Below are 24,944 nucleotides of genomic sequence, written 5' to 3' on the forward strand. Positions count from 1 at the left end.
AACCAGAGGCCTTTCTTCTTGGAATAACAGGTTTGGAAAGAAAGATGTTAAACTATTTTTGTATGCCACAACTGCGGCTCGTATTTTGTTAGCTAAAAAGTGGAAAACTCAAGAATTACCAACAGTAGAAGAATGGCAGATGAAGATGATGGATTTTTTGGAGCTAGCCGATCTAACCGGAAGAGTCTGCGACCAGAAGGAGGAGGAACATCACGAAGAATGGAAGAAATGAAATGATTATTTAGCTAAATTTGTTAAGCTAAACTAACTGGAAACAGCTTCCAGATACTTAATGGGATACATAAATAGGATTGTATTTATGTTAACTGATAAAATAATATGTTTAATACAAGAAGGAGAAGATTTAAAGATGTTAATGTTTAATATAAAGGGTATCAAAATTGGGATTTGGAAAACCGTTATAAGAATATGCAATGAAATTCAACTAAGGGGAAATGAGAAAGTCGTTTTACAAAGTTAATAACTGTTATTTTCAATAAGGTTATGATTTATGTTTGTTATGTTTTGTTTTTTGTGTGTTTTTGTTTGTCGTTAATATTGTAAAAACCAATAATTTTTTTGGTAAAAAATAAAATAAAGTGTGGATCTGGTAGGTTCCACTTTAAATGTTAACTGAATTGAATCTCTCCCCCACCTCTGAATCTGAGCCCAATAGTTTAATTGCCTATTAAGTGTCTCTTATGAGAAATAAAAGCCCTTGAGCTTTTCTGAACACTCTTCTGCTTTCCCAGATACCTTTTTACTTCTTCCGGTAGGTTGTTATTTGAGCTGTTTCAGGAAACCTCCAGCATCTTTCCAATCTACTGCTGCTCTAGTTGAAATTTAAAGCTCTGGGTGGTTTTATTTTACTGGGAAAGTTGTCATAGTTATAATCATGGCAACAAGCATTTTTGAAGAACCCGTTCTTTAGTAACTTAATATAATGAGTTTATTGGGGTGAAGGGAAAGATATAGCTGTGAAGAGCACATAGCAGGTACTCCAAAGCAGTGGCGTAGCGTGGGTTGTCAGCACCCGGGGCAAGGCAAGTAATTTGTGCCCCCTAACCCGTGGATTTGCGCCCCCTAACCCTAACCCCCAGATGTTGCGCCCGGTGCGGCCGACCCCCCCCGCACCCCCCACCCTACGCCACTGCTCCAAAGACTTTAACATGACCTCAAGAAATTACAGCAGTTAAAATGTCCATTATTCCAGAACTTGCTTTTATGTTTCAGGTCTTGCCGGTTCATAACTTGCAATAAATAAGCTGCATAACGGTGCTAAGCAGGAGGAGACCACAGCTGCGATCTGATTGTGAGCATACCTGTTTTAGCACATGATAAAAGTGCTAAACAGTGAGAAAATAGTGGGGGGGGGGAATTACATTCGCTTCTGTGAAGTGAAAAAAGTATAATAATTTGCATATTTGTTCATGGAACAGAAGAAATGCACACAAACATTATTTCCATCATATCGTGGAATTAACCAATCGTTTAATCATTTAAATAATTTGAAACAACATGACGGCATTCATGATGGTATTGTAAGCACGTTCTGGCAAACACCTAGAAGACATAATGTAGGGGTGGGGTTACAATGGTACAGAAAACACTTCTATATGATTCTTATGGCTAGAGCTATTTCAGAATTACAAAGAAAGATCACAGCAATTATAATCTAATTAGCCTGAACTTGAAACACTGGCATTTATGGCTTATTTGTCTGTCTGTCTGTTTGTCTGTCTGTCTGTCTGTCTGTTTATTTATTTATTTAATAAACATTATTTACCACTTGATTGTAAATATTGGGTTACAAAACAAAACAAAAAGACACATTGACCTCATTTCCCCCCCATTTAAATATAGATATATCATTATAAACCACTTTTTTGAGTAAAAATACTTTCCCTGCCCCTGAATAAAACTCTCTCATACTAAGGTCAGTTGGTACTGCCGAGGAATTGCTTTTCTGCAACCACCTGGAAGTGGAACTAAAATTATTGTTACTACTGTTATTTATTAAAGAATTTTAAAAGCAAAGGGGTAAGGTAAAAGCAAAGGAGCTGGGTTCTATTTAAGAATATTTATGGCATAAGCCCTTACTCTAAATGTGCTAGGGGTTTATTTTATCACTTATACATTCACTTTGGAGTCCCCCCCCCCCACTGCATTAAACAGAACAAAAGTAACATATGAAGGGTTGGGTCCGGACTAAGTTCCTCGAGGTTTAGTGCCGTTGGAATGAATGGGATAGGTTAGCCATAAATCGCACTAATTTAAATGGGATTGAAACATGATTAGCCTGGGTCCAACTCAAAATCATTTACTCTGCAGTAATTTGATAAGAACTGGATCTAATTCAGCTAAAATAATTTCTTGTTAACTGAACAATAACATTAGGTGATTATAATATTCCCGCAGGAGACTTTCTCCTGTCCCTTTTCTTTAGGACCCTTGACATTTTGATGGGAAGAATAATAACCCAATGTAGAATAATGACAGTGGAGGCTGATGCCTCGTGGGCGGTAGGACGGAATGCAGGAAGGTGAACAGCAATGATGAGCAGATCCGGCTAATTATGGTTTTGCCCATCCTCTTCTCTGCTAAGTTCTACAAAGGCAACACTGAGGCAAAGGAGGAGGAGGAGGTTGATAGGCAGTTCCACCCCCTAGGCTGGTTGTAAGGAGGTAGGCAGGCAGGGGCTAGCAGAGGGCAGACTGAGCTTGATGGACAGTGCCCTACTTGTCCTAATGGAATAGGAATATCCATGGAATAATGATAATACTCCAAATCAGCACACACACTGTACATCCCTCAGAAAATGGAACTAATGTTTCCTGGGATCGTACACACTGACAACAATGTCTTTTGGATAGTCAGACAAACAACAGCAACAACAGCAGCAGACAGAAGGAAGTACAGTGGTACCTCGGGTTACAGACGCTTCAAGTTACAGACGCTTCAGGTTACAGACTCCGCTAACCCAGAAATAGTACCTCGGGTTAAGAACTTTGCTTCAGGATGAGAACAGAAATTGCGCAGTGGTGGCGTGGCAGCAGCAGTGGGAGGCCCCATTAGCTAAAGTGGTGCTTCAGGTTAAGAACAGTTTCACGTTAAGAACGGACCTCCAGAACGAATTAAGTTCTTAACCTGAGGTACCACTGTACTTTTTTTACACGGTACACAGTTAAAACTATAGAATCTGCTTCCACAAGAGGCCACCAACTTGGAAGACTTTAAATATTGAGGATAAGGCTTTCAGTGGCTATTGGACATTGCTGCTGTTTTCTGACTCTCCAAAAGAAAACACATCTGTTAAATCACTCAAAATAGCTGTCACCTGTCTGGGATAGCAGTCAAATTTCCTCAAGGTAATCATCCCAAATTATCCTGGTGCATTATAAAAGGTAGTAACATGGATCCACCTTTTCCTATTTTAGCACCTACATCTTTGTCAACATCTTAACTCTCCAGTTATTCATTTGCAATATAAATAATTTGCACTGCCGATTAGAAAGCCTGGGTTACAGTCAGACAAATAGAACACCTTATATACATTACACTTACTTCATAAGTTGGTGAAATTTGGCCCACCGTGGAACGAAAATCATTTTCTGGTTAGTAAGTATTCCTTCCATTAATGCTTTGGCTGAGTCTTCCACCTCTACCAAAGGGCACCTGAAGTTATATGGAAAATAAATGTTTGTTTGCTTATTCGTTCCAATTTATAGCCTGCTTTGTTCAAAGACCAAATCCAGCGGTAACTACCATACAGACCCACAACCAAGTGTTGTGGTGTATTCCTACGCAAGTCCTGTGGAGCAACAGTGCTTCCATTTGAGACTTGCTCTACTCAACAAGCCTTGCATAACTGTGATACCAGCGGTCTGTGAAGCTCAGTATTGTGTATACTCCAGGATTTCACATACGATTCTCTGCTGGTCCTATTTGGAGATGCTGGGGATTGCAGTAGGCTTGTTTGCATGCAAAGCAGAAGCTCTACCACTGAACCCCAGCTTAGCATTAATGCCATTATGTTTCTGTTCTGGGCAGTGGTGGAGCAAGCCGATCGGGTTCCTGGGGTGGTGCATGTGCCCTGTGCCCAAGGACAGGGCCAGCCGCCCACGGGGTGGGGCGAGCTGGGGCAGGATGCCCTGCGGGGCCTCCAAGGAGTCTGCCTGCCTCCTTCCACTCAGCCGCGTTCCAGCTGAGGGGGAGGCGGCAGGCGGACCATTTGGGGCAGTGCGGAGCCTGTGGGTGCCCAAGCCATCATGCCACTCCCAGGAGAGACGCGTGCTTCAGGTGTGCTGCAGGCCTCGCGGTGAGTGCCGCCTGGCATTTTTTCACCCTAAGTAGCGACACCTGGGGCAACCCGCCCCCACCACACGCCGCTTCCTCCGCCCATGGTTCTGGGCTCCAGCTAGTTCCAAGAGGAAGGGCTGAAGAGATTAGTAATAATAATAATAATAATAATAATTTATTTATACCCTGCCCATCTGGCTGTGTTTCCCAAGCCACTCTGGGCAGCCTCCAACAAAATATTAAAATACAATAGTCTGTTAAACATTAAAAGCTTCCCTAAACAGGGCTGCCTTCACATGTCTTCTAAAAGTCTGGTAGTTGTTGTTCTCTTTGACATCTGGTGGGAGGGCGTTCCACAGGGCAGGTGCCACTACCGAGAAGGCCCTCTGCCTGGTTCCCTGTAGCTTTGCTTCTTGCAATGAGGGAACCGCCAGAAGGCCCTCAGCGCTGGACCTCAGTGTCTGGGCAGAACGATGGGGGTGGACACGCTCCTTCAGGTATACTGGACCAAGGCCGTTTAGAGCTTTAAAGGTCAGCACCAACACACTGAATTGTGTTCAGAAATGTACTGGGAGCCAACGTAGGTCTTTCAAGACCGGTGTTATGTGGTCTCGGCGTCCATTCCCAGTCACCAGTCTAGCTGCCGCATTCTGGATTAGTTGTAGTTTCCAGGTCACCTTCAAAGGTAGTCCCATGTAGAGCGCATTGCAGTAGTCCAAGCGAGAAATAACTAGAGCATGCACCACTCTGGTGAGACAGTCCATGGGCAGGTAGGGTCTCAACCTGCGTACCAGATGGAGCTGGTAGACAGCTGCCCTGGACACAGGATTGACCTGCACCTCTATGGATAGCGGTGAGTCCAAAATGACTCCCAGGATGCGCACCTGGTCCTTCAGGGGCACAGTTACCCCATTCAGGACCAGGGAATCCTCCACACCCGCCCGCCTCCTGTCCCCCAAAAAGAGTACTTCTGTCTTGTCAGGATTCAACCTCAATCTGTTAGCCGCCATCCATCCTCCAACTGCCTCCAGACACTCACACAGGACCTTCACCACCTTCACTGGTTCTAGCACTCAGGTTTGGAGCCAAGTACCCCAAACTGGTGTTTGCCTGGCACGCTCTGGTCCATGGGGTCACAAAGAGTCGGACACGACTAAACGACTAAACAACAACAACAACAACCCCAAACTTTCCATTAGCATTTCAGATTGTGAGGTTTAAACACCCCAATGGACAATATTACAGGAAAGTCAGGACCTGACTGCCAACTCTTAACCTGAACACTTTTAACATTATATTCCCCACTCCCACCCCGTTTTTGAGAAGAGCAATCTGCTTTCTAGCACAAAGTATTCAGGCTCAGAACTGGCCACTACAAAGCTTCCTTTTGCAGGATAGGTGCTACACTAGCCCCAACTCAGTACGGACAGTGAGAATTGCATTAGCAGAAGCACTGTGGGTCAAACCACTGAGCCTTTTGGGCTTGCTGATCAGAAGGTCGGCGGTTCGCATCCCCACAACGGGGTGAGCTCCCGTTGCTCAGTCCCTGCAAGTAGGTGGGAAGGTAAACGGCATTTCCGTGCGCTGCTCAGGTTTGCCAGAAGCGGCTCAGTTATGCTGGTCACATGACCCGGAAGCTGTACGCCGGCTCCCTCGGCCAATAAAGCGAGATGAGCACTGCAACCCCAGAGTCGTCCGCGACTGGACCTAATGGTCAGGGGTCCCTTTACCTTACCCTTCACAGAACAATTATTGTTTGTAACACAGACTGCGTTCACCACCACCACCATCAAGAATTTTCCCCTTTTGCATGTCAGAATTTGAATTGGAATAAGCACAAGGTTGGTGCATGCTACTGCACACCATGTTCTGTCTTCCAAAAGAGAACCTTAGAACTTCTCATTACTTAGAGAAACTGGAAAAAGGAGACACAAATGCATCAAAGAACAGTTAATGCAGTGGGGCAGGTGGATACAAACTCCCTACCCTTATTATCACTTACCTTGCCTTAAGGAGTTTTAAAGAGTCAGTGTTCATAAAAACCGGGCACATGCATGTTGTTTCAATCCCATCCATTTTCAAAAGGCTCAGCTCCTCTTTCAGACTCTCATGAAATCCTACAGCACTCCACATGCTTGAACTGAGGGAGGGGCGTGAGGTGAGGTTAGACACGATTTATGGGGAAATAGATGTCTTAGTTTTCACATGTTATTTATTTTAAAGCGTTTATAATCCGCTTAATTTTTAATATATATTAAAAAAATCTGAAGTGGTGTTTGACAAAATAAATAAACCGACAGCATCATTAAAACAAACATAAAACCATCACAACAGCAGTATAAAAGCATATAAAAACAAATAAACCCCCACGTTCAATGGAATAAGCTTCAAACCAATGAAATTCAAACAAATTAGAAACAGGGTCTTATATGGGTCAGGGAAACCCCATGTAAAATAGGTGTGGGAAGAAGTCAGCATTGTGCTAAAGCAACCATTTTGTAAAGGCAAGTATTACCGCTTGCTAGACAGGACAATTCCCTACCCCCTTCGCTCCCTATATACACTGTTCTGGGGTTTTTCCTCCAAGCAAATTTCAGGGTGTTCTGAGTTGATGGCACAGAGGGTGGAGCCCTGTTGTAAAAATGGAAGTCCTTCCAAGGGGCTTTTGCTGCTGAGGCGCCTTCTCTGAATCCTACCTTACATCTTTGCATAACGTCTGAAGCAATTGGTGGTTGCTGCTTCCCATACAGTGAAGGGAAGGGCATTGCGTAGGACAGAAGAGAATGGTGGAAGAGAACGTTTACAGGTCGCCATCCTGCGATATTCTTTCATTTATGCTTACTATGGTGCAGCATACAAAATGGTTCCCCCCCCATCTCCTTAAAAGCACATAAACACACACACATCCCTTTATTTATTTCAAATGTAATCCCTTCTTTTTTAAAAGTAAGACCTATTGCAAATCAGCACACTATTATTATTTTTGAAAACCAATCTGATTTTTATTTTAATTAGCTAAGTTATTCTCCAAGACCCTGATTGGGAACATGGAGGACCTGCAAAGTTTGGACCAAGAACTCCATTTTCAAGCGGTCAAATTCTTGTTTGAAATTCCTTCTTTCTTGGGACTTTGCTCATGTGCTTCTCCCATGTGAATCAGGAATCCACCATGTTAGCTAAACATCCCTCTAAACTAGTGTATCCCAAACGTACAACAATTGTGGACCCCTTTTGAATTGAGCTTGAACTTGCTACCCTGATAAAAGAAAATCACAGTGATTCATACCTGTAGCAAACCATGTATGGAACGCCTAAATGCCCAGCGAATGAAGCAACGGTGACAATATGTCCGTGATTGTTTTTAATCATTGGTGTCAGGAATGCTTTAACTGTCTTGAATGCAAATTAAAACAAACAAAGGACGAAAATGAAAAGTTAGAAGCTAATGGTTCCAAAATGTTCAGTCAGAAATCTGTCTGGGGGAGCTTTTGCCCTCCAGATGTTGTTGGACTCCAGTTCCCATCAGCCTTAGCCTTCACATCATATGGTTAGGGATAATGGGAATTGTAGTCCATGGGAGTTGGTGACCCAGAGGGCCAAATGTTCCCCAGGCCTCATATAAGCACTATGATTATGAAGAAAGGCATGAGAGTGAGCAGGTGGATCCTGGACCACGCCAAAATCTGGAAGTAACCTGCTGTTTGCTGAAGGGACCATAGCAGCATTTGCCAATCCAGCATAGTCAATGATCAGGGATGATGGGAGTTGTAGTCCAACAACATTTTTGAAGACAAAGAGTTTACTATCTCTGGGTTAAAGAAATGGAAAAAAGGGAGGATCCTTGATCACCTCGCACAGCAGACTGAAAACAATCAGAAGCTTAAGGTTCATTAAGTTTGTTTTAATCACATTTGAGTGGTGTCCCACTTTTTATACAAGTGTTGTATGACTGATACTTAGACTAAGCAATGAAGCTTTTATACTTTGTGAACATTTTAGAGATCCTGATCCCCCATCCCCACAAGTCTCCAATTATTATTTGCTTCCGTGGGTGCTGAACATTTCCATGAAAGAGGAAGGGGGGTATAGTCAGTCCAGCACAAATTTTTAATAGATTCATGTAACTGATTAATCCCAGGGGTGGCCATTGTAGTGCTCTCTAGACATTGTTGGACTACAACTCTCATCATTGACTATGCTTGCTGAGGGTCCAAACACATCTAGGGCTGATTTACTCGCATAGTTTTTAACGTTAAGGAAGGGTTAAGTAATGGTTTTCATATGGATACATAGAATCATAGAATCATAGAGTTGGAAGAGACCACAAGGGCCATCGAGTCCAACCCCCTGCCAAGCAGGAAACACCATCAGAGCACTCCTGACATATGGTTGTCAAGCCTCTGCTTAAAGACCTCCAAAGAAGGAGACTCCACCACACTCCTTGGCAGCAAATTCCACTGTCAAACAGCTCTTACTGTCAGGAAGTTCTTCCTAATGTTTAGGTGGAATCTTCTTTCTTGTAGTTTGGAACCATTGCTCCGTGTCCGCTTCTCTGGAGCAGCAGAAAACAACCTTTCTCCCTCCCCTATGTGACATCCTTTTATATATTTGAACATGGCTATCATAGCACCCCTTAACCTCCTCTTCTCCAGGCTAAACATGCCCAGCTCCCTTAGCCGTTCCTCATAAGGCATCGTTTCCAGGCCTTTTTACTTTTTACCTTGTCTTTTTTATTGCTTAATTTTAAATCGTTTTATGCTTCTATATTGCATTATGAACATAAAAAGTAGGACGTCATGCCTCCATCATACCACAGTGTTGGGAGCTGGCCATATACACAGCTGGAGAATAAAGTGATGGTTGGCTTCAGTTTCCAGGAGAGTCCCAAACCAAAGAAAAAGGAAGCAGGTAGAAGCAAGCCAGAAAGGTAGAGGCTGAAAAATGGAGATAGGCTGGTGGGGGGAAGGGGAGCAGATATAAATTCAGTAAGCAATAATAATATTACCCAGAAATGAGCAAGAACGTTAATGTCGAACATGTTCTGGATCAGCTCATCCTTGGTTGAACACAGTACTGCTACTTTTGTTGCTGCAGCGTTATTTATCAAGATGCTCACATCTCCAATTTCTTTTTTCACCTATAAGAAATTTAAAAGCACTAATGAAAGAAAAGCAGCCTTCTTTAAGAACTTAGAAATAAAGCTGATGGAATATCTGGAAGACAAAATAATATTAATCAGGGATTTAAATGGGTAATTAACCCGCAATTAGATAGGTCTGGAGGAAATAAAAACCAAAGGAAATTACCACCCACCTTTCTAAAAATGAGTGAAAATTTAGATTTAGTAGATTCATGGAGATACAAGCAAAGAATAAAGAATATACATACTATTCCAAACCAAACAAATTGGCTAGCAGGATAGATGCCATTTGGATTTCCAAAGAGCTGCTAGGAAGGATTGAAGAGGTACAAATTCTACCAAAAACAATTTTGGACCACAACCCGGTTTTGTTGAGAATAAAACCAGATTGGACAACAGGAATGCGGAGATGGAAACTAAATGAACTTCTATTGAAAGATGAAAAGATAGTAGAGGGTGCAAAAGAATATTTTGAACTGAACAACAAACAAGTTAGTGATGTAAGAACAATATGGGACATGAGCAAGGCGGTCATCAGGGGATATTTTATAAAACAAAATGTGCTATTAAGAAAAGAAAGTGAAAAAGAAAAAACAGGATTGTTGGAGGAAATAAAGGAAAAAGAAAAAGAATTAAATAAACAACCAAGCGATGACAAAATTAAAAGAGAAATTAAACTATTGCAGGCAGAATACAAATAAAAAATAGAGCAATAAATGGAATCAAATTTGAGAATGGGTAAACAAAATAATTTTGAGTTTGCCAACAAAACAAGTAAATACCTGGCATGGCAACTTAAAAAGAGGAGAAATGAAAAACAAATAAATAGAATAAAAATAAATGAGAAATGTATAGATGATCCTAAGATAATAATGCAAAAATTTGTAAAATATTAAGGAGATTTGTATAAGAAAGAAGTAGATATAGGGGGAAAAGTTGAAGATTATCTATGCCAACAGAAAATCCCGGAGATTAAGAAAGAGAAACTTCAAATATTGGATGCCCCAATAGCAGAAGCAGAAATTAAGAAATTAAGAAAGTTTAAGTAGGCAAAACACCTGGCCCAGACGGCCTCCCAGCGGAATATTATAAAAAAATGGAAGCAATATTAATTACACCACTTACTGAAATAATGAATAACATCTGCAATCAAGGGAAAGTACTCAATTCATGGAAAGAAGCATACATAACCGTCATACCCAAACAGGGAGGGGACCCAGAGTTAATGACTAAGTATAGGCCAATATCACTTTTAAATTATGATTACAAAATGTTTCCTAACATATTGGCAAATAGGTTCAGAGAGGTCATTAAAGATGTTATTCATCCAATTCAAGCTGGAATCCTCCATGGCAGACAAATCTCAGGAATACAAGAAACATCATAGACAAATTAGAATATCCAGAAGCAAATAGTGATAAAAAGGCAGCTTTACTACTACTTGATGCTGAAAAAGGATTTGATAATGTCTCTTGGTTTTACATGAAAAAACAACTGGAAATAATGAATTTTGGAATACAATTTAAGAAGGGAATAAAGGCAATATATGAACAGCAGATGGCTAGACTTCTAATAAATGGTAACCTCACAGAGAACATCTCCATCAGAAAAGGGACAAGACAGGGATGCCCTCTGTCACCTTGTTATTTATAACAAGGCTTCGTGTTGCTTTTGCTGAAGCTTGGAGAGCGAGAGGGTCGGTGCGCAGGGCCCCTCTCGCTCTCCAGGTTTCAGGGATAGCCTCCTGAAGCCTTTGGAGCACAGCGGGAACTCACGCTGCACTCCAAAGGCTTTGGGTTCCTTTTGCTGAAGCCTGGAGAGCAAGACTCTCCTGGCTTCAGCAGAGAGGGAGAGCTGCGCAGCGCCCCTTCAGCGAAGCGGAAGGAGAAATGGAAGGGGCTCTGTTTCTCCTGCCGCTTCGCTGAAGGGGCACTGAGCAGAGAGGGGGAGATTTTCTTTTCTTGTTCTCCCCCTCTAAAACAAGGTGCGTCCTATGGTCGGGTGCGTCCTATAGAATGAAAAATACGGTAATTTCTATTAAAGGAAAAAATATCTCATGAATCTATGAATATATTTTGGAATGGGAAACAAAAGAAGAACAAGTCAAGTCAGTTATGGTGAAATGAGCACATGATTTTGGATACAACATATATATGAACCAATGGGAGAGATTGTGGAAGGCAGATATTAAATTCACAGCATGCTATAACCTTTGGGAGAACATCATGAAGATGTCATATAGATGGCATCATACCCCCTTGAAACTAGCGAAAATGTATAAAGGAGGGTCACTGATTTATTGGAGATGTAAAATAGATGTGGGGTCATACTACCACATGAGGCGGACTTGTGCAATCATTATGGAATTCTGGGATAATATAAATAATGAATTTAAGAAATTATTCAGACTCACTTAAAAAACAACAACCAGAGATCTTTCTTTTAGGCATTTTATCATTAGAAATTAAAATTAGAAATTAGAAATTAAAATAGACATAAGACCACTGTTCATGTATGCCACCACAGTAGCAAGAATTCTTGTGGCGAGGACATAGGAAAACGAAACAATACCGACAATCACAGATTGGCAGATACTCATGTTAGAACATTTACAACTAGCAAAACTGACGGGAAGAGTTAGAGGAGTATTGAAGCAGAAAATATTTGGAGAATGGAGAATATTGAAGGATTATATAAGATCATATTGTACCAACCACACCATATTAGCAGAACTTGAGTGATACTTGTAAACACAACAAATACTGTTTGTGGGGTAGACAGGAACAATATTAAAGAATATAAAACTGTGCAAAAAAAAACACAATAGTATAAACAGTACATTGAAAAAAAGAGAGAGAATGATTGGAATACTTGTTTTCTCAGAAGTCTGGTTTATTTAAGTATTAATTAGGAAGATTAAGATTTTTTAAAAAACAAAAAAAATTCCTTCCAGTAGCACCTTAAAGACCAACTAAGTTAGTTCTTGGTATGAGCTTTCGTGTGCATGCACACTTCTTCAGATACACTGAAACAGAAGTTTCCAGACCCTTCTATATAGTGAGAAGGTGGGGAGGGGTATTACTCAGAAGGGTGGTGGGAATGGGTGATTGGCAGATAGCTGTGATGAGCCTGTTGACGACTCTTAACGACTGCAATAGGTCTTACAGGAAAAAGCAAGGGGTGAGAAGGTGAAAAATGGCTTTGTCATGTATAATGAGATAAGAATCCAATGTCTTTGTTCAGACCAGGTCTCTCCATGGTTTTAAGTTTGGTAATAAGATTTTTTTATGCACGTAAATCTGCTTTTTCTTCTTTCTTTTTTCTGTATTTTCTTCTTTTCTCTTTTCTTAATTGTTTTTTCTTTAATTTTCTTTTTGTAGTTTGAGATTGTAAATTCTTTGTATATGTGTGTAATTTAAATTAATAAAGATTAATTTAAAAAAAATAAAGAAATGAAAGGACAAATTATGAAACTTCACACAGAGTTCAGTGCTAGATTGGCACATCATAAGACCATCCTCACCCACAACTCGATTCTAGATGAAGGGGCTGATCTTCAATACTATTTAATATTCATAGGAAGCAGTGGGAAGTGAGAAGGATCAAGGTGTGATCGGTATGCTGATGACACCCAATGGCCATGCTATGCTTGGGTTGCTGCCTGGATGCAATAAGGAGAAACAAGCTGAACTTGAATCTTAGCAAGCTGGAAGCACTGTGGGTGTATAGTAATTCCCATTTCTGATAAATTGGTATGACAACAATGATTGCTGCACTCTTCCTGAAGAAGCAGGTTTGCAGTCAAGGGGTACTTCTGTGTCTGGCTTTGGTACCGGGTAGCCCCAGTGGCAAGAAGTGCTCTTTGTAACCTGAGACTTGTACAACAGGTACGGCCATTCCCAAACTGTTGGTGCTGACCTTTAAAGCCCTAAACGGCCTCGGTCTGGTATACCTGAAGGAGCGTCTCCACCCCCATCGCTCTGCCCGGACACTGAGGTCCAGTGCCGAGGGCCTTCTGGCAGTTCCCTCGCTGCAAGAAGCCAAGTTACAGGGAATCAGGCAGAGGACCTTCTCAGTAGTGGCACCCACCCTGTGGAACGCCCTCCCACCAGATGTCAAAGAGAAAAACAACTGCCAGACTTTTAGAAGACATCTGAAGGCAGCCCTGTTTAGGGAAGCTTCTACAGTGGTACCTCGGGTTACATATGCTTCAGGTTACATGCGCTTCAGGTTACACACTCCGCTAACCCAGAGATAGTGCTTCAGGTTAAGAACTTTGCTTCAGGATAAGAACAGAAATCGTGCTCTGGTGGTGTGGCGGCAGCAGGGGGCCCCATTAGCTAAAGTGGTGCTTCAGGTTAAGAACAGTTTCAGGTTAAGAATGGACCTCGGGAACGAATTAAGTACTTAACCTGAGGTACCACTGTAATGTTTAAAAGACCATTGTATTTTAATATTTTGTTGGAAGCCACCCAGAGTGGCTGGGGAAACCCAGCCAGATGGGCAGGGTATAAAAAGATGATGATGATGATGATGATGATGATGATGATATAAAGCCTGGCCACAGTAGTCCATGCACTGGTTACTTCAAGACTGGATTACTGCAATGCACTCTATGCGGGGCTTCCCTCGCGCTTGATCTGGAAGCTGCAGCTTGTGCAGCATGCTGCAGTGCAATTGCTGACAGGGGCGAGACCCTGTCAGCATATAATTCCTCTGCTCAGAGGCCTGCACTTGTTGCTGATTTGCTACCAGAGCAAGTTCAAGGTGTTAGTGTATATAGAGCCCTTAACAGCTTGGGACCAGCTTTCCTGTGAGATAACCTTACCTCACATATGCCCACTTAACCTCTTCAATCTGTGGAACTGTTACAGGTGCCACACAATACCCACTCTGCATTTGTAAGAAATCTATCATTTTGTGTGGCAGCACCCACACTTTGGGACTCCCACACTATTGGCACCAGGCAGGTGCCTTCACTGCACTCTTTTCAGAACCTGATAAGAACTCTTTTGTTTAGAGAAGCCTATCGAGACATTGTAGAGTGTTGACATGTTTTTATCTGGTTACAGATAGGTAGCCGTGTTGGTCTGCCATAGTCAAAACAAAAAAAAAATCCTTCCAGTAGCACCTTAAAGACCAACTAAGTTAGTTCTTGGTATCAGGACTTCCGGAGGCGGCGCGAAGGGTAATGGCTGCCCTTTCCTAACCGGGAAGGGAACTCCGCTCGAGATCGGGTCGTCCGCTACGGCGAAGCGGAGACCCACACCGGAAAACTGCAGGCGGCAGAAGCCTGCAGCCTCGGGACCCGGCGGGCGCCAGAAGCTGTCCCCGAAACGTGGAAGGAACCCCGTAAGGGGCTCCGGACCGTCAAGGAGGCAGCGGTGCTGAGGGTCGTTCCGCGATCGGCGGAGAGAAGCCGCGAAGCCGTTGCCGGTGAGCGCCGACCTTTCTTCCTGGATTTGGCTCTTAAACTAAGCAACCCGTGAGTAAAAGAGACTTTTAATCGATTGGAGACCAATTCGAGACCAAAGTAGTTGTATTTGGCTGAAAGCGGAGGACGAAAAAGAAAAAGGAAGTCCGTCTTCCGCCGCCATTGAACTTGAACGCAAAGAGCTGGAGGAGTGAAGGCTGTGAGTAATCTTGTTTTCTATGATTGGATCTGGGCATTCATTGAGCTGTATTTAAAGACAGAAAAGGAGCTTAAGCACTGGACTCACATGCTAGCATGGACTTTGAAACCTCTTTCTGCTAAAGTTATAATTTTAAAGAGAGAAACCAGGGCTGGAACTGCCTGATAACAGTAACAATCAGTTTGCAGACCCAAGCAGTTTGATACAATAACTGGGAAAATCTGAGAGGTATGAACTTTGCTACTTTTTAACATCAATTGAAGTACCAGCAAGCACTGTTTTGAGACATTGTGATTATATATTACCAACTCTGCTAAAAACTTAATTGGAAGGTTTTTGGACTTTAACTTTTATTTTTGAGTAATCCTTCTGAGAAGACATTTTAGGCTCCCCCTAGAGGTTTTTGGACTGAACGGCAGTGACTTTATTTTACTTTCTATTTCTTGGCCTGCTGGCTGAGTGCTGCACCTGGGTTGTCTCTTTCTCATGGGAACAGTCAGTTTGACCTTGACTATTAGATAAGTTTGGAATGAGTGGCGCAAAGAAAAAGGAGATTAAGGAGACTAAGGAAAAAGAACAAAGACCAAGAACGAGACAAACAACTTTAGCCTCAACTTTACAGCAACGCAGATCGTCTGTGCCTATTTTACTCTCTGAAGAAGAAGCTGCCTCCTTGCCACAGGCAGGGGGAGGAGAGACAGAGGATTTACAACTGGAGGATATGGCCTCAGGATCAGCTTCTTCTATTTTAGAAAAAATCTATGAAAAATTGGAATCTTTGGACAAGAGAGTGGAATCTTTGGACAAGAAGGCCGATGAGCAAACTGCGAAAATAGATCAGAACACAGAATGCCTAAATAGAATAACTGGGCAGGTGGCACAGAACACTCAATTGATTGCAAAATTGGAGGAGGCTTCAGGGGAAAACAGGAAATTGGTTGAAGACACGAGCCAAAGACTTGGACAGTTGGAAAAAGAAGTAAGACCACTCAACAAACAAGTGGGTGAACATCAGACCTATCTTTCGATGATTGAATTGAAGAATAGGGAGACTAATTTAAGGATAAGATCTGTATCTGAAGTAGAGGAAGACAAACTGAGTTCCTGACCAAAATAATTTCTGTGCAGTGGAAACTTGAGGAAAAAGACTTTAAAATTATATCAGCTTTCAGGCTGGGAAGATTGATAAAAAAAGACAAACCCAGAGACTGCTTGATAACACTGAGATCAAAGGAGGAAAGGGACAAGATTCTGGGCCTACATTACAAAAACCCATTGGACATTCTGGGTAAAAGAATTGAAATTTATAAGGATATTCCTAGACAGCTGTTGGACTTGAGATCTGAATACTCGGAACTAGCAAAACTACTGAGGAGCAACTCAATCATCTTTAGGTGGGACTTCCCTCAAGGACTATCATTTACTTTTAGAGGAAGGAAGATCAAAATCAGAACATTGGAAGACAGAGATAAATTTCTGAACCAATACGGAGAAGACCTTCACAAAGGACTTGGATCATTGCCGGAGCCTGGAGCACCAAAGGAACCGGCACCCTTGGTTGACAAAGTACCACCCCCTGAAAAATAACCAGATTTATACAGGATGTCTCTGCAACTTCTGAGCTGGAACATAAATGGCTGCAACATTCCCGAGAAAAGGAAGAAAATTTTCCACATATTAAAAAAGGAACAATTGGACATTATTTGCTTGCAAGAAACACATGTGACTAGGCTCCACAGAAAAATTCTTGTAAATAAAAGACTCGGCCAGGAATTTATATCTTCGGATAGAGTAAAGAAGAGAGGGGTAGTGATATATGCAAAGGAGAGCCTTTCACCCAAATTATTATTTAAAGATGAACAAGGCAGAATTTTGGCAGTTGAAATACAGCACCAAGGAGAAAAAATTTTGTTATTAGGAATTTATGCACCAAATGAAGGGAAATCGGAATTTTACAAGAAGTTGCATGAGAGCATGCTGGAATATCTGGACTTTGACAACATCATTATGATGGGAGATATGAACGGAATTGTATCAACCAACATGGATAAGTTGCAAAGTCAAAAAGTTACCAAAGATGGCAGACTACCAAAGACCTTTTTTGAAATGACAGACAACATGGACTGGATTGACATCTGGAGAACGAGGAACCCCTTGGAAAAGGAAGGAACATTCTTCTCTGAAGCCCATCTGACCTGGACAAGAATTGACCAAATATGGATTACTAGATGTCTGGCACCTAAGGTCAGAAAAGTGGAAATCTGCCCAAAGACCTGCTCCGACCATAACGCTTTGAGAATGGACCTGACACTATTACCAACCGGCTCCTTTCGATGGAAGATGAATGACAATCTATTTAGAGATCAGGAGATTATTAAGAAGGCCCAAAAAGTTTTGAAGGACTATTTCGAAATAAATTTGAACACAACGGTGGAAAAAAGAACAATTTGGGACGCGAGTAAAGCCGTGATGAGAGGGTTCTTAATGCAACAGAATGCTATTAAGAAAAGGAAACAAAATGAAAAGAAAGATAAGATCTTGGAAAAAATAAAAGAGCTAGAAAAGAAGCTAAGAGGAAACCCGAAGTCGCAGCCGACTCTGAGAGAAATTAAACTCCACCAGGCACAATATTCTAGACTGATTAATCAGGAAATAGAATGGAAGATTAAGTCAATGAAACAAAAAACGTTTGAATCGGCTAATAAATGTGGGAAACTGCTGGCTTGGCAGTTGAAGAAGAGACAAAAGCTGAACACAGTAACAAATTTAGAAATTGAAGGAAAAAACATTCAGAACCCTGTGGAAATTAGGAAATCCTTTCAGAAATATTTCAAGAAATTATACACTCAAGGGCCGCAAAATGAGGCTGAGATTGAACAATTTTTGGAAAAAAATAGTCTTAAAAAACTCACACAAGAAAATAGACTACTCCTGAATAGTCAAATAACACGACAAGAAATTGAACATGCCATTCAGAATATGAAGCTGGGCAAATCTCCAGGACCAGATGGTCTTACCTCCAAGTATTATAAGACAATGAGTGACTATTTGATTCAACCCTTAATGGAGGTCAGCAATGAAATTTTGGAGGGAAAGAAGGCGCCGGAATCGTGGAAGGAAGCTTTTATCACGTTGTTACCAAAATCAGAAACTGAAAAGACACAACTTAAGAATTATCGCCCCATCTCCCTTTTAAATGTGGATTATAAAATATTTGCTGATGTTTTGGCAGGAAGACTTAAAAAAGTTCTGAATGAAGTAATTCACAAGGACCAGGCTGGCTTTCTCCCAGGTAGACATATGTTTGCAAACACAAGGAACATTATTGACATTTTGGAACTTTTGCAAACAGACATAAACACTAAAGCAGTGCTGATATTTATAGACGCGGAGAAGGCCTTTGATAACATCTCTTGGAAATTTATGAAGGGAAACTTAAAAGAAATGGGAGTGGGGCGGGGTTTTGAAAATGGGATTGATGCGATATATTCAGAACAAAAAGCTAAATTGATAGTTAACAATGTGGTAACGGAAGAATTTAAAATTGAAAAAGGAACACGACAAGGCTGCCCGATTTCCCCTCTGTTATTTATCTCAGTTCTGGAGGTGCTCTTGAATATGATTAGAGGTGACCGGTTGGTGAAGGGGATTCAGGTCGGAGCGAAACAATATAAACTGAAAGCTTTCGCAGATGACCTAGTTTTGACATTGCAGGAGCCAGAATCTAGTACGAAAAGAGTTTTACAACTGATACACGACTTTGGTCAGGTTGCAGGATTTAAGCTAAATAAACAAAAAACGAAGGTGCTAGGGAAAAATATGACAGAAATAGAGTCAGAACGGTTTCAGAGAGAAACAGAATTATCACTGGTGAAAAGGGTAAAATACCTAGGGGTTAATATAACAGCCAAAAATCTGAGTCTATTTAAAGATAATTATGAAAAATGTTGGTCTGAAATTAAGAGAGACTTGGAAAGCTGGGCAAAGCTGAAGCTTTCTTTGTTAGGCCGAATTGCTGCAATTAAGATGAATGTGCTGCCAAAGATGTTGTTTTTGTTTCAAACATTGCAAATTGTGGACAAAACAGAGTGTTTCCGGAGGTGGCAGAGAGATATTTCCAAATTTGTCTGGCAGGGCAAAAAGCCCAGAATCAAGTTTAAGATATTAACAGACGCAAAGGAAAGAGGGGGCTTTGCCCTGCCAGACTTAAGGTTGTACTATGAAGCCGCAGCTTTCTGCTGGCTAAAAGATTGGCTACTTCTTGAGGACACTGATGTCTTAGATCTGGAAGGTTATAACAATGCGTTTGGTTGGCATGCATATTTGTGGTATGATAAAGTTAAGATCAATAAGGCCTTTAAGAACCATATTGTCAGAAAAGCAGTGTTTAATGTCTGGACAAAATATAAAGACTTACTGGAAAACAAAACACCAAGGTGGCTTTCACCTTTGGAAGCTAAGGCCCGAAAAGGAACCAATATGGAAGCCTACTGGCCAAAATATTGGGAACTGCTAGAAAAAGACGGAGACAATTGGAAATTGCAGAGTATGGAGAAAATGAAGGATAAAGTGCGAGACTGGTTACACTACGCTCAGATCAAGGAAATCTTTAAAAGTGACAAAAAGTTAGGATTCCAGGTGGAGAAATCGAAGTTGGAAACAGAACTGTTAGAACCTAAGACTAAGGTACTTTCAAGAATGTATAACTTGCTGTTGAAATGGAATACACAAGACGAAATGGTTAAGTCGGCTATGATAAAATGGGCACAGGACATTGGGCATAACATTATGTTTGAGGACTGGGAAAGGTTGTGGACCACTGGGTTGAATTTTACTGCATGTAATGCTTTGAAAGAAAATGTAATGAAAATGATATACAGATGGTACATGACCCCAGTTAAACTTGCCAAAATATACCATTCGTCAGATAACAAATGCTGGAAATGTAAGGAAAATGAAGGAACATTCTACCACCTCTGGTGGACCTGCCCCAAGGTGAAGGCCTTCTGGGAAATGATATATAATGAGTTGAAAAAGGTATTTAAGTATACCTTCACTAAGAAACCAGAGGCCTTCCTCCTGGGCATTGTCGACCAGAAGGTGTTAAAGAAAGATAGAACATTTTTCATGTATGCGACAACAGCAGCAAGGATACTACTTGCCAAGAATTGGAAAACTCAAGATCTACCCACACTGGAAGAATGGCAGATGCAACTGATGGACTATATGCAGCTGGCGGAGATGACTGGCAGAATCCGAGACCTGGGAGAAGAAAGGATGGAAGAGGACTGGAAGAAATTTAAGACTTATTTACAAAAATATTGTGATTTAATGGAATGTTAAAAAAGATGCTTGGTTATAAATAATTGGCCATCACTAAAATAGACCAGGAAATGATGATAAGAGAGATTAAGAGAAACAAAGTTGAAGGAGAATTATTTTAATGTATTTTATTGGTACACAAGTTGGAAATAAGATGATAATTTGCTTGACAAAAATTTATTAATGATGTAAATGGGAGCGGGAGGCGTGAGGAAGTTCAAAGATGACATGAAACTTTGTTAAAACAAAACAATACTGTTTATTATTAATGTACTTTTTTTCCCTTTAAAAATCTTAATAAATATTTATTAAAAAAAAAAAGTTAGTTCTTGGTATGAGCTTTCGTGTGCATGCACACTTCTTCAGATACACTGAGATACACTGTTTCAGTGTATCTGAAGAAGTGTGCATGCACACGAAAGCTCATACCAAGAACTAACTTAGTTGGTCTTTAAGGTGCTACTGGAAGGAATTTTTTATGTTTTTATCTGGTTGTTGTTGTTGTTTAGTCATTTAGTCGTGTCTGACTCCTCATGACCCCATGGACCAGAGCACGCCAGGCACTTCTGTCTTCCACTGCCTCCTGCAGTTTGGTCAATCTCATGCTGGTAGCTTCGAGAACACTGTCCAACCATCTTGTCCTCTGTCGCCCCCTTCTCCTCGTGCCCTCCATCTTTCCCAACATCAGGGTCTTTTCCAGGGAGTCTTCTCTTCTCATGAGGTGGCCAAAGTATTGGAGCCTCAGCTTCAGGATCTGTCCTTCCAGTGAGCACTCAGGGCTGATTTCCTTCAGAATGGAGAGGTTTGATCTTCTTGCAGTCCATGGGACTCTCAAGGGTCTCCTCCAGCACCATAATTCAAAAGCATCAATTCTTCGGCGATCAGACCTTTGTTGGCAAGGTGATGTCTCTACTTTTTAAGATCTGGTTTTTAGCAGACTGTATTGTTGATGTTTTAAAAAATGTTTTAAATAGCTTTTTTAAAACTTTTAAAAACTTTGTTTTATTATTATTATTTTGGTAAAGACTAAAGGTTTTATTACAGTCAAGTTTTATACGACTCTTGTGAAAATTTAAATTTATTTTATCATTCTAAATAAAATAATTCAAAAGGTGCATTCGATGAGGTCAGGGGGAAAGAAGATATCCTATAAAAGAACCTCAGCTTTTCCAGCACAGGCCCGTTTATTTAGGATGTTTCTAACATGCTGATCCAGGAATGGCAAGCATGGTTCCTCGTCCTCATTTTCTTCTTACAACTCCGTGAGGTAGATCAGGTTGGCTGAATGGGGAATTTGAACCCAGCTCTCTATATTCCTAGTCCAGGACTCTGGGTGCTACACAATACTCTGGACGTTCTGTGCTCACTTAATGCAAAACAGGCACACATCTCCTCCTGTGCCAAGTGTTGGGGAGCATGCAAGGTCATCCCACGATGACCCAACAGGCTTGGAAAAGGTTTGGAAACATTCATAGGAATCTTACTTTATCTGCAACACTGTAGATTTCCGTCCTGTTCCTGCAGTCCACGACAAAAGCGTGTGCAATGGCACCCAGCTTTCTGCATTCCTCAGCTGTTTCCTCAACACCTTCCTAGCGGGAGAAAACATCTATAAACATCTATAACCCACAGGTATGATATTAGCATATTCACGGCATAAACAAAAGACCTGTACAGGGAAGACGTGCTGCGTGTGCCAAATTTTAATGAACCATAGTTTAATATACAACAGAGGGGAGGGAAGCAAAACTGAGGCAGGAATGAGCAGCGGGTTGTGCATTTATTTCCGTTATGCAAAGAGGGGCTTCCTTCTTCTCTGTGTTAATTGCACTGCCAGGGATGCAGCTAATAAACGAGGGATAGAAAACACTACCAAACCATTCTACGTTCTAAATCTTATATAAATAATCCAAAAATTGGGAGAACAATGTACAAGATCTACTACAGAAGCCACAAACAGAAAACTCATTCAAATTGTGTCCAAAAGGAAGGTTCAGTCTTTAAAGTTCCTTTAGCCAGGCTCCTGCAGATATCAACAAAGTTAAGTTTGATCAAACAAAGTATCGGTGATGTTACGCATAAGAGTTAGACAGGGTCTGGCGTTTGTGTGTTGAGGTCCCCAATTCACCCCCCAAAATAACTCACAACGGACACGTAATTTTTGTTTAAGATTTTTGGCATGATTTTGGCCACAACTTTATTAAAATACAAACTGTGAGTGGTTGTTTAGGCATTGGTTAAGACTATCTGTCCCCCCGCCTGGGGACAGAACTGACTTCCGGGCACCACCGAAAGACAGTGCAGGGAAAAGCAAGTCGGGGAAGAATTGGAGCTGAGACACAGACCCTCAACTCTCACCCGCCTGCTCCCCGAAGGCTTGCCGGCCCTAGTCCCATTCCAGGGATTGGGCGAAAAGATGGCAAGCCCCAGGATTCCTTTAACGGAATTCCCTTTCCGCAGCAACCATGGAGGGGCAGGCCCAGCTTATCCTAACCCCTCCTCCACCAGATTTATAACCAATGCCTAACCACAACCTTACAAGTTGTGACGATTTGCTACGCAGCAGGCAAAAACCACCCAGCCAGCCAATTTGCCAGGTGGAAAAATTCCTACCAGGCCCCTGCTCAAAGGCAGACGACCCCATGACAGGCATAGCAAGGTCAACGCAACAAACCCCTTACTCTAGGGCGGGTGATCCGTTGCACGCAGCAAAAGAGAAAGTACAAGGCTGCGTGCAGAGTATTTAAACCTTTTACCCCTCCCACCAAAATTGCAACATAACTTTTCCCCCAGCAACTCGGCAATCCAATCAATGCCCCCTGGCCATCTTGGAGAACTTACCCAGCAACAAAGGGGTGGCTCAGTAGACCCCACCGCAACACGTGCTCTCCCTGAAGGAGAACACGCTTTGTCACCTGTTTCGCCCATGAAGAGTCTTGGGCTTCTTCAGTAAATTCTCTCTCAGGAAATTCTTCCTCAGGATTTTGGGTATTTACACACATTCACTGGTGATATAAACCAAAACCTGATTAACCTTTAAACATTCATTATATAATTTCTGAGAGGATAAATACAAAAATCAATATTTAGAAGGTAGAATGGTTTGGTAGTATTTTGTGTGCCGCTTATGTGCTGCTTACTTTATACTACTAGCGATGCATCTGGTCTTGGGCACCAGGCTGTCATCTGAAACACTCTGAGGGATTTTCAACACACACACACATATGGAAATGTCCATGCAAACAATTGTATCCCTTCCTTGGTCAAAAGCCAAAGGCTGGCACTGCAGCAGGAATCTTGCTGGAACAACCTGGGATAACCTTGGGCGCTGGAACAACCTGGGATAACCCTGGGCGTCTTGTCAAGCCTTGGGAATGCACACACCGTCAGCAGCCTCCCCCTCCCCCCTTCTCAAGGAACTGTGGGATTTGTGTCTCTCTGAGGGGAATAGGGGTCTCCTCAGAACTTTTAGCATTCTTAAGAAATGGCAATTCACATGATGCTTTGGGGGAAGCCATGGCTGTTTAAAGTATGGTACTGTTTTAAATTAATAGTGAAGACGTGGCCTTAGATCTGGTTTGCAAATTGGCAAGCCCTGTAATAATCTGAAACATCTGCATTTTTGGACGCTGCACTGCAACATTTACCACTGCCTGTTGATACTCAGGACTGAGGGTAGAATAATAACACACACCTACCTTGTCAATATCCCAAAGAACCAGCTTGCTTTGGCGTTGGGCAAACTCATGGGCCGTTGCTCTTCCAAGCCCATGGGCGGCTCCGGTGATCAGAACAATCTCTCCACGAACAGATTTTCTCCTTTTCGGAATAAAGAGTTTCACCAATGCTTCCAAGAGTGAATAAATGCATATGACTAAAGTCTTGAGGACTAGAAGGATGACAAGCACCACTCTCCATATTAGAGGCTTTCTCCCCTGCAGCTGCTTATTGTGCATTCTGGCAAAAAAAAACCTCTTCAGGTAGCTAATGCTATAAAGAAGCAGTGAGTGCACATGAATCCTTAAAATGCAAGGAGTTGGCAGTACCCACGCCCTGAAGAATTAGGATGGCTGTTCCTCTTGTCGTCAGCTTCAGAAGTACAGCTAATAAGAACATTCTGCAATAGTCACCTCTGCTGCAACGTTCTATTGCGTATATTCGCAAAGGCAGCCTATGTGTGACTCAAATTTAGAATGTAGGACGTGGTGCTACTAGGTGTAGGAAAATCTGTCCACTTCAACGTCTCTCAGTTTCTCATTTTCCCAATCTAAAATTCAGTTCTCTACATTTCCACATCAGTTTCCAAATATATATATTTAAAATGTCTCAGGAGTATTTGCCAGCATTTTAGTGCAAAATTCTCCTGATGTACCGTAATTTTTGTATGTGGTTGTACCTAGTACATTCATTTTTGCAAAGCCATTTCCCCATCTGTAATGCTTTGTGGGGAAGTTATTTTCCCAAATATATGCATCTTTTTTGCAGACTTGATCTTCACATATGCATTTTTGTACACTTAATCAGGATGGCGAACTACATTTAGAAGTGTG

General features: G+C 41.6%; 1 protein-coding gene across 1 annotated transcript; it reads right to left on the minus strand.

Moving 5' to 3' along the window:
• Positions 1–1,470: 1,470 nt before the first annotated feature.
• Positions 1,471–24,725, minus strand: LOC309377686 (17-beta-hydroxysteroid dehydrogenase 13-like). The gene is made up of 7 exons (XM_081925316.1): positions 24,093–24,725; positions 21,879–21,986; positions 9,305–9,436; positions 7,586–7,692; positions 6,302–6,439; positions 3,565–3,675; positions 1,471–1,563 (listed from the first exon to the last, which is right to left on the minus strand). The coding sequence occupies exons 1-7, from the start codon at positions 24,348–24,350 to the stop codon at positions 1,500–1,502; spliced, it is 918 nt and encodes a 305-aa protein (XP_081781442.1). The 5' UTR covers positions 24,351–24,725; the 3' UTR covers positions 1,471–1,499.
• Positions 24,726–24,944: the final 219 nt, after the last annotated feature.

The sequence above is a fragment of the Podarcis melisellensis genome (assembly GCF_964234715.1).
Source record: "Podarcis melisellensis genome assembly, chromosome: 9".
Taxonomy (NCBI): Eukaryota; Metazoa; Chordata; class Lepidosauria; order Squamata; family Lacertidae; genus Podarcis; species Podarcis melisellensis.